Below are 10,747 nucleotides of genomic sequence, written 5' to 3'. Positions count from 1 at the left end.
ATGTTCCACTGCCCCCATTCCAAAATAAAAGAACAAAATAAAAACAAAATCATTTGTATACTATGCATTCACCACCATTACAAAATTGCCATCAGTGGTAGCTCTTATATTATTGCATGCTTCCTAAAACCTGCTGCCACTAACTCCTACATCTGAGGAAGGCTAAAACGTCTTTCACATCACAGTGGCACGCACCAAGTCATTCTCACCACAACACTACTTGCTCATTGCCGGCTTACAACTGTATGTGCAAAGAAAAGATTAATCAAATCAATAACCAATACCCAAAACACAAAGCATCAACAGGAATAAAATTATTGACATAATGGTCACGTTTGATGACATCACAGAAAAACATATGTCAATACAGAATCAGGGGATAGTAGGGTTGAGAGTCGTGTAGCAATTTGATGCACAGGATCAGCCCTTTTGCATCTGTATGATAACCAAGAGTTGTGATCAACTTCACAAAGGACAACCAATTTGCCTTCCCTGGCATGGAATTGCAGGAGAACCTTTAAAATAAACTAGGCTTCTACACTTATTTAGGTTCTATTCACATGAACTGCCACAATGCATGCTAACATCAAGGCATCTTAAGTGAGCTCAATACTGCTTATTAAAAAACAACCGTGATAGGATGGTTGAACAAAACGAGGCATTAAGGATAGTAGTCATGCCTCGGCCCAAATCCCCTGCCCCTACCCTGTGGCGCAGCCCCTTGATTTTCAGAGGCAGGAAAGGGGTTTGTAGGTACATGCTGCTGTGCACGAACAGGCACATGAAACCGACCATCTCCTCTCCCACCCCACACAATAGGCCGAGAAGGATGTGGGCTTGGTGGTGCCTGCGGTCTAGATAATGGCTGAAAATTAGCAACCTGCTGCACATGGCCACCTCCTCGCCCCATGAAGCCGCCTCCTTGTGGTACACTGGGTGTTAACCTCTGATGCATCGTTGAGTGCGTGGCATGAAACCCATTCAAAGGATACGCAGCGTGGGGAATTTGTGCTGCGTATACAGCTTGATAGGCACCAGGAGCCTGTGCATGCACAGCAGGATTTGGCACACTAACCGGCATCCCATTTGCATTGGCTCCATAAAGAGTTGAAGTACTTGCCGAAGAGAATCCATACTCATAACCAGGAGGTCCAGCTGGTTGTCTTGGTGAAGAGACTGAATGACCAGGGCCAGAATGCTGAAAATGTAAAGGCCTACCAAGTATGCCCCCAATGGGACTGCTGGAAGCAGCAGCTGCTTGGGGCGGCCTCTGAAGAATTTGAAGTACACTTCCTGTACTGTTAGACTTCTGTTGCAAACTATTAACCAGAAGCCGATGTGCAGCCCCACTAAGTTGAACACCAGATATGGAACCTGGAACAGGTGGCCTGCAGTCCAGAAACGCTATTATTGAAAGCTTACATCGAAAAGAATACACACAGGGGCTGCTTTCCGAAAAGCAGACAGTGCTACCTTTCAAGTACTGGTCTTCTACCATCATCTTCATGCCACAGAGGCTGTGTTTTCAAATCTTGCTCTGTAATAATCTACAAAACACCCGCAACCACTTCATTGGGAACTACAGAATGAAATATAAACTGCAAGTTCATCCTAGAAAGATTCTGCAAAGTATTACTATATTACCTGTTTAGGTAGAATCACACCCTCAGGAAGCTTTGGAATGTGTCTATGTGGATCAGGCAAGCGGTATGAAACTGACCTAAAGTGTCATAGACAAACAGGGGAACGCTTCAACCAAAACGACAACGTTTCAAGCAAAAATAAACATAACCCTTTCCAAGAAGTGCATCTGATCAAACAAACATCTGAGAGGCCCTTCAAGAAAAGAATAGAACTTACAATACTTGATTGTTTGTAACATTGGGCAATGCTGATACAGGAGAAAACAATTTTGGCACCCAGACATCACAGTCGCCCAGTCCAATATATCCATTCATCCCTCCGCTGTGGTGGGAACCGAAGGAAAAAAGAAGCATCATAAATTCTGAGCTCTATCCACAAAGACAACATTACAAACCAAGCCTAACAATATGCATTAAAACAGAAAATAAGAGACGCTGAGATCAAGAAAGAAGAGACTGTGGTCAAGAAAGTCACACAGGAAAAGATCAAGGCAGGCAGCAAATATCTCTCTCATGGGAAGTGGCAGGGCAAGAGACAGGGGACACACAGGGGGGTCTTAAAGATGATTGAAAAGATAAACAATGGTAGCTCAACGAAGCTCTGGGAATACTAAAAACAAGGAAACAGGACAAAAAACATCATCTTTGATTTTTAAAATGCATGGTAAGCAAATATGGAAAGACAATGCACTGTCAAATTAGATCACATTTTCCAGAGATGGATACACTGAAATTGCAGTCAGAACATTCCAGGGCCCCGGGTTGGGTGGGTTTGGGGGGACAGCGGACCTGGGGCGGGGCGGGGGGGGGCCGGGGCCAGCACGGGGTCTTGATGATTGAAAAAATAAGCAATGGTAGCTCAACAAAGCCCTGGGAATACTCAAAACAAGGAACAAGGACAAAAAAACATCATGTTTAATTTTTAAAATGCATGGTAAAGAAATGGAAAGACAGTCCATTATCAAATTAGATCACATTTTCGGAAATGGATACACTGAAATTTCAGCCTTTTGTCTAACATCCTCGCCTCAGATTGGCAAGGTTGTGTCAATACCCTGCTACAGCTTACTAAAGAGAGTCTAATCTTCACCAGAGCGTTCAACAGCAGTCAGACTACATTCAAAGTCAACAAAGTCCTCGCAATTTTTACACTAGTCCTCCCACATCACACTTCTCTTGCAAGGTCAAATGGGATGTATTGCACAAATTGGCCAATGTTCCAAATATCTGAAACATTCTCAGCGATAGGATACATATAGAGAAAGGGATAGAACACTCCATATTTGTAGTACAATGACCTTTTCTGATTTTGTGATAGCATCCCCTCTCTTATGGGGCTGCGTGCACGCACGCCATGCACGCGCGTGCGTGTGTGTGTGTGCGTGTGCGTGTGCGTGTGCGTGTGTAGGCTTTTATGAGGTGCACTTATCAGATGCTTTGTGCAAACAGAGGCTACTTGAGCTCTCTCCCCTCTTCTACGGGAAGCAGATGGTACATGCTATGCCTTGGTCCCCAAATAAGGATTACCAAAGTCTTATACGACATCATTGTCCTGTATGGGTTGAGGTTGTTAACTTCCCGGATTATATGCATGAAGAATTGCCTCGCCTGGCTGCTTCTTTGGGACAGGTCATTTGTCCTCCACGCCCCATGGGAGACCGCAACAGGTTCTACATCCTCTGGCACACTGATACACCTACCCCTCTTTCTATTGCAGTGGAAGTTGAGGGAGTGCAATTGGGGAAAAAGTATTTTGAATTGAAATGGGGTGTGTTTGCAGGAGCTTGCTTTGCCTGCCACAAGTTTGGGCATCTAGCCTCTGAATGCCCAATGGTTCTGCATCAACCCCCTCCTAACGCCTTGCCGCCCCAAACACGGGAAAAGAAAGAGAATTTGCAAGCTAAGGCAGCAAATAGAAATGGAGCAAAGAATGCCAAACCAATCAATCAGGTGCAATCACTTGCTGGAAAAGGAAAAGAAAAAGAAAAAGAGAAGATGAAGGAATCTGTGGGAACAGATCGGGATGGTTTTCAACAGCCTAAGAAGGTGGTTGTATTGAAGCAACGCCCCTTTCAATCTCGTCAATGGGATGCTTCTTCTCCCTCACCAGGACAGGCTTCCACTTCAGCTCATGTCCTTCAAAATTGGGTGGGGGTTTTGAAGAAGGGCATCCCCATATGTGATTCTGAAGAAGGGGAGAATCCTATATCTTTCATGGATCATGAAGGCATGCAGCCCATGCAGGCAGAGGCTTTGCCTCTCTGATATCTTGTTTCATACATATACTTTTCTGTATATATCTCTTTCATGCATTAAACACTCAAGTGCTTTACATACAATGTACAGAGCCTCTGCAATGTCTCAAAGTGGAGGCTTTTCTGGAATTATGTACATAAAATGAAGCCATATATTGTTTGTTTGCAAGAGCATAATCAACACTCTAAGGCTGGTCATCATGATTACTTTGGCGGCTATGATATATATTATGCTGGTACCACTACCTACTCAGGTGTATGCATAATGGTTAGACATGAGTTGGAGCCTCAGTTAGCCTTCAATGACAACAGTGGCAGATGGATGGTTATACGATGTAATGTCAATCGTGATATTCTTGAGTTTGCATCAGTCTATGCCCTCCCAGACCTCTGCCATGAGGGCTTCTTTATGGGATTCTTTAAGTAAATATCCATGGAGATCTAATGCATTTATCTGTGGAGATTTTAATAATTCCCCTCTGCCGAGATAACACCACTTCAAGATCTCATATGCTATCATCGGAAAGGCAGAAATGGGATAGCATGCTTCTTTCTATGCAGGCTGAAGATTTATGGCTGCTTCTCCAAGGGTCAGTGCCTGGATATACTTTTCATCATAATGCATTTACTACATACTAGGCAAGACTTGACATATGGTATTTGTTTTACCCACAACAATATGCACATTTTAGCCCTCATCTCCTCATAGATTTTTCATTGGGCTTGTCAGATCATGCCCCATTATGGATAAATCTGCAACTTGGTATGCCACTGGATGATTTGCCACCTCTTTCCAGTAGATTACTGCATGCTAATCAGGCTTATCTCCGACATCAATATTTCCAGCAAATGATCAGTGTAAGACACTCTTTCCTAGTTCTCTACTTCGATCACGGGAGCAGCACCATGAACCTCCCAGCCATATCTCGCTGAGGCTGACAAGCAGACAGAGATCTTCATTCGAAAATCAACGTGAATCATTTCCTTCTCTTCTCTCTCTAGCCTCAGCAAGCCCCAATTCCCTAGATAGATCTAGATGCCACATGTCATCCATATAGGGCCTTCCTAATGCAATATTTCACCCCTCTCTTGGGATGCATTGAATTCTTTGCCCCTAGGCACAACCTTTGCATTAGGCCCTTGGCCTTAGATCCACCTAGTCTAGTGCTATCAGCCCTCACCTAGGACCTTGACATTAAATCCCTCTCGATCATTTACATGAAGCGCAAACAAATATATTACAAAGATAGATCCTTTAAGGGAAATGTCGACTGATTCTTCCGAGGTCATGCTACCTCGGCTAGAGCGTAACATTCCTTCCCTCTTCAGACATCAGCGTCCTCGATGATAAAATCTGGGAACACTCTCCGCAACTAATATACAGATTCCCAGGTAGCTTCGGATAGAGGCTGACCATGCCATGCAACCAACACCGTGGGTATCTTTCGATTTCGTATTTGCATTGTTCCTCGGTCCAAGATTCTTGTTGGTTTGCGCCTTGCAATATCCTCTATCTCCTGAAACAAAACCACACCTTCGATTAGTGAGTCACCTGTATGTAAAAATTTCTTTAAGCACGAAACATGAAAAACCGGGTGCACCTTACACCCCTGTGGCAATTCTAATTTATAGGCTACACTGCCTATTCTCTTTAGAACTAACCACGGCCCACAGTATCGAGGTGATAACTTAGCACACTCTCCTGAAGTCAACGACTTCGAGTGCGAAGGAGCTCTGAGAAAAACTTTTTCTCCTTCCTTAAATACTCTTATAGACCGGTTTTCATCCGCATACACCTTGGCTCTATCCATAGCCTGGCGGATATTAGCTCTCGCAAGTGCTAGCATCTCCCGCATCTGAACTACAAAGTTCGCGGCACTAGGTGTTGGGGTAAAGGCTCTATGGCCACCCAAGTACAGTTAAGTACACTTAGTACTTTATTTGTTAAGTACACTAAGTACACCGTACTTAGTGTTGTAACCTTATCCTTTCATATAAAAGCTTCACTGTGTGCTAGGGGAGGTACACACATACCTTTTATCCCCACACTTCTTGTTGCTTATCCTGCTTGTGTGTGTGTGTGTGTGCTCTCACACTCTCCCTTCCACAACTGGTATCAGAGCTAGAGCACCTCTCTCCCTCCCACTCGTCTTCCTCAGCTGCAGCTCGTTTTTTTTTCCTTCGGCATTGCCCAAACGTGGGTCTTAGCAAGTCTTGGAGCAGCAACAGCAGCAGCCAAAACTGCTGCATTCGCCGCCAAACAGCAGCAGCAACAGCGAGCAGCCCAGCAGGAAACAGCAGCAGCAGCGTGCTGCTGCTCCAGCCAGCCAGCGTCGCCCAGCAGGCGACGCCGACCAGCAGCCAGCAGCGTCGCCCAGCAGGCGACGCCAGGTCGCCCAGCCAGGCGCGCCCCACAGGCGATGCCCCAGCAGGAGCGGCGCCTGGTCGCCCAGCAGCAGGCGAAGCCAATCAGGCCGCCAGCGTCGCTCACAAGCGACGCCAGCAGCAGCGGCGTCTTCGTCTTCGCCAGCACCCGCCATCTTTTGCTCGCAGAAGCGCGAGAAATCCTTCAGGAGCACGCTGCGACACGCAGCCTCTAAGCTCCGACAGCGACAGCCCTCTTTTCTTCATTTTTCTGGTACGCTTTGTCCTTTTCGCACCCGTGTACTTGCAGGTACAGGTGCAGTCCTTTTGAGCTCATTGTGAGCACAGTTGGTCAGATGCAAGTGCAGTACGCGTTTATGCCTACTATGTGAGGAAATCCTCAACATTTGTTTGCAGAATCAAGGGGCTTTTGTAGCCAGTACCAAGAATTGGCCTGTACACGCACGCATTGCGTTTATACTCCCGATTGGAGTTTGATTCTTGCAGATTTCGTATGCATTTGTGACCTACGGGGAGTGGAAGATGCGTTGAGTACCACATTGCAGATTTGAGCACTGAATGTGCTAGTCAGATTGTGGCTTTTGCAAGGTGGATGCATATCAGTGCTGGGGGAAGCAAGAAAATGCCTAACAGTTGTCAGTGAAGCAGTTATGCACTCTAAATTCTGAGTTTTTTGCCTCCAGTCAAGGGGCTTTTGCCCAATTTCTGTTCTAAACTGTTGTATACAGTTTTAGAAGTGTCTGGAAGCTTGAAATTGACATTTTTTGAACAGTCAAACAGTCAAATACTGATTCTGTACTTTCTGGTACAGTCGGGGACTGTCCTGTGTCAATGGCTTTGACTGAATTCAGTCACAGTACAGAGGTACAGAGTGCAAAGTACACTGCTGTTTTTCACTGTGTATGCAGGGCAGATGCTTCTGTAAATTCAGAATCTTGCTGGTTGTACAACGGTGCATTAAATGATGCAAACAGAGTTGCTGTTCGGAAACTGCAGCAAGCAGTAAACAGTGATAAATCTCTGTTTAAGTGGGAGATACAGTGCAAGTGCAGTTCCTGTTTGTTCCGCTGCAGGAATTGGATCTTTGAGCACAGTTCAAGTGCAAGTGTGCACTTGGTTTGCAGGGAGTCATGCACCCAAGTGTGGGTTATATTTCTTGCTGATTGTAATGGCTTCATCCTCGGAATCTTCTCTTCTCAATATTAAAAAGTTACAGGGTGCTGCTAACTACCCAATGTGGAAAAAGATGGTCCTGAATGTTCTAATTCTCAGGCAGTTTCATGCTCCTATTATACACAAAGGTGTGAAGCCCACTGGCACATCTGATGATGCTTGGGCACTAGCTGATCTGTCAGCAAAGTCCATAATTGAATTGTCACTCCATGAGAGTGTTGTTTGGAATGTGGATGGTGAGAAAACAGCCTGGGGTGTGTGGAAAAAGCTACAGGACACATATGAGCAGCAGAGTGTAGCTACAAAGATATATTGGCTGCGCAAGTTCTTCAATCTGAAGATGAAGGAAGGGACCTCCATGGATGCACATCTCAATGAGTTTAATTCAATTGTCACTCAACTTGCAAATCAAAAATATGTGGTGGATGAAGAAACCAAGGGTATGGCACTCTTGATTTCTCTTCCTGAAAGTTGGGATACATTCACCACAGCTGTAACAAATGCAAACACTTTCATAAGTTTTTCAGATATCACAGGGTTGATTTTGCAAGAAGAGCAGAAGCTGAAAGCTCAAGATGCAATAAAGCCTAACAATGCCTTAAATGCAAGGGGGAGAAGTCAGCAAAGAGGCAAATCTCAGGAAAGGGGAAAAGGGAGGAGCAAGTCCCGCTCCAACAAAGATGTTGAGTGCTACTACTGTGGCAAAAAGGGACATACTAAAAAGCAGTGCTTTAAACTGAAAAATGATAAGAGAGACAAAGCCAAAAATACTGATGCGTCAGATGCAAAAGCAATTGTACCAGTAAGCAATGGCAAGAGCAGTGTGAAGATTGAAGAGCTTCATTCTACACACGGTTATGACAGTGAGGGAGAGGTTCTATTTCTCTCTACTTTGGATGCTCATTCTCTCCATGCAGGAGATCTTGCAGACATGCACTCTTCGATCATTGACTCAGGTGCCTCATTCCATGTTACACCTTACAAAGAATTGTTTGTAAGATATGCAGCAGGCAGTAATGGAGTCGTTTTTCTAGGGGATAATCATGCATGCAGTATTGTTGGTATCTCCAATGCAGCAGGCAGTAATGGAGTCGTTTTTCTAGGTGATAATCATGCATGCAGTATTGTTGGTATTGGAGATGTCAGGCTTGTATTTGCTGATGGTACTCAGCTTATGCTTCACAATGTTAGGCATGTACCCGAAGTCAAGAAAAATCTGATTTCTACTAGCATGTTGGATGATGAAGGTTTTGTGACCAGCTTTGGTCATGGTTTCTGGAAGGTCACCAAAGGTGCCTTGGTTGTTGCCAGAGGCTCTAAGGTTGACACAATGTATACTCTTCATGCTAAAGTATGTAATCATGCTGATATTCATGCCACCGAGCTGCCGAATATTTCTATGTGGCATAGCCGGATGGGACATATGAGCATAAGTGGAATGGAGCAATTGGCTCGCCTTGGCTACTTACCGTCTCTTAAATTTTCTGATTTAAAGTTTTGTGAGCACTGCATATATGGTAGACAGTTACAGTGTCCTCATAAAAGGAGATTAGGACATAAAGATGCTCAACTTGAGCTTGTGCATACAGATGTGTGTGAGATGCCTAGTCCTTCACTTGGAGGTGCACGGTACTTTGTCACATTTATAGATGATTCCACAAGGAAGGTGTGGTTGTATCCTCTTCGATTGAAGAGTGATGTCTTTCCAGTGTTCCAGAAATGGCTTGCTATGGTTGAGAACCAAACAGGCAAAACACTAAAGGCTTTGCGGTCAGATAACGGTGGGGAGTATATGTCTAATGCATTCAATGCATTTTGTGATGCTAGAGGTATTAAAAGAGAACTCACTGCTCCCTACAGTCCAGCGCAAAATGGCACTGCAGAGCGTATGAATAGAACCATACAGGAAAAGTCTCGCTCTATGATGTCACATGCTGCTTTACCTCATGGATTTTGGGCTGAAGCTGTAAAAACAGCAGTACACTTGATCAATAGGTCACCAAATAAAAGACTAGATGGCAGAGTGCCAGAGGAGCTTTGGACAGGAAAACCTCCTTCCTATAAGCACTTGAGGGTCTTTGGCTGCACTGCGTACGTGCATATACGCAGAGAAAATCGCAGCAAGCTTGATCCTAAGTCTCTTAAATGCATTTTTCTTGGATATGGTGACAGTGGTGAGATGGGTTACCGCCTATGGGATCCTGTGAATAAGAAGCTAATACGCAGTAATGATGTCTTATTTGATGAGTCATGTATGTTTAAGGCAGCAGATAAGCCTTCTGATGCTTCAAAGGTTGACATTGATGACTCGGGACATCCTGTACAGTTCAGGCAGGCTGCAAATCAGCCACAACAGCAGCGTAATCAGCCAATGCATGATGCTGCAGCAGGTCCAAATGGACAGCCCGCAGTGGCGGAAGATGTACTACGGGACATGCCACCTTTGGAAGACCTCCCAAGCATAATTCTGCAGCCTGATCTACTAGAACAGCAACCTGTTTTAGGTGAGCAGCAAGTTGGACAGCAAGACCAATGGGTCAGAAGGTCCACTAGACAAATGAAACCGCCAGACAGATTTGTTCCAGGAGCAGATTTTATTATGCTTACAGATTGTGGAGAACCTTCCTGTTACAAGGAAGCCGTGCAAATGCATGATAAAAGGCTATGGGAACTAGCCATGAAGTCTGAAATGGACAGTCTCCATAAAAATGGTACTTGGGAATTGGTGCAGTTGCCTAAGGGCATGAAGGTAGGGCATGAAGGTACTGCCATGCAAGTGGGTGTATAGATTGAAAGTCACACTTGGAGCTAAGCCAAGGTATAAAGCCAGGTTGGTTGCCAAGGGCTTTAAGCAGGAGTATGGTGTTGATTTTGATGAGATCTTTTCTCCAGTGGTTAAGATGACCACACTCAGGATTGTACTTGATTTGGTTGCATGTGAGAATTTGGAATTATGCCAAATGGATGTGAAGACAGCCTTTCTTCACGGTGATCTTCATGAGGAGATCTACATGCAGCAGCCAGAAGGATTTGCAGTCAAGGGCAAGGAGTCACTTGTATGCAAGCTTAAAAAGAGCCTTTACGGGCTGAAACAGGCACCAAGGGAATGGTATAAGAAATTTGATACTTTCATGAAGTCCCAAGGTTTCAGGAGAAGTGATGACGATCACTGCTTATATACCAAAAGGGCTGCAAATGGCAGCTTAATCATTCTCATTTTATATGTGGATGACATGCTTATTGCTGGTACAGCTCGTAAGGAGCTTGATGACCTTAAGAAAAGACTGCATG

At 44.7% G+C, this 10,747-nt stretch overlaps 1 protein-coding gene across 4 annotated transcripts in view; it reads right to left on the bottom strand.

Moving 5' to 3' along the window:
• Positions 1 to 301: 301 nt before the first annotated feature.
• The window catches only part of LOC147899186 (5'-3' exoribonuclease 4-like), a 119,844-nt gene continuing 109,398 nt past the window's right edge, over positions 302 to 10,747 (bottom strand). The window contains exons 19-22 of one of the 4 annotated variants that reach the window (XM_087378074.1): positions 1,861 to 1,965; positions 1,645 to 1,720; positions 1,474 to 1,547; positions 302 to 1,388 (exon numbers count right to left, since the gene is read on the bottom strand). In XM_087378074.1, coding sequence (XP_087234200.1) covers positions 662 to 1,388; positions 1,474 to 1,547; positions 1,645 to 1,720; positions 1,861 to 1,965 — 982 coding nt within the window. In that variant the 3' untranslated portion in view covers positions 302 to 661. Of the gene's footprint in view, positions 1,389 to 1,473; positions 1,580 to 1,644; positions 1,721 to 1,860; positions 2,013 to 10,747 lie in introns of those variants that run through there. The other 3 variants (XR_015541414.1, XR_015541415.1, XM_087378075.1) reach the window with 3 other exon arrangements.

Source organism: Dipteris shenzhenensis, chromosome 8 (genome assembly GCF_047967505.1).
Source record: "Dipteris shenzhenensis isolate YYH24624 ecotype China chromosome 8, Dip_SZ_1.0, whole genome shotgun sequence".
NCBI lineage: Eukaryota > Viridiplantae > Streptophyta > Polypodiopsida > Gleicheniales > Dipteridaceae > Dipteris > Dipteris shenzhenensis.
This window is presented reverse-complemented; position numbering and strand designations above follow the sequence as displayed.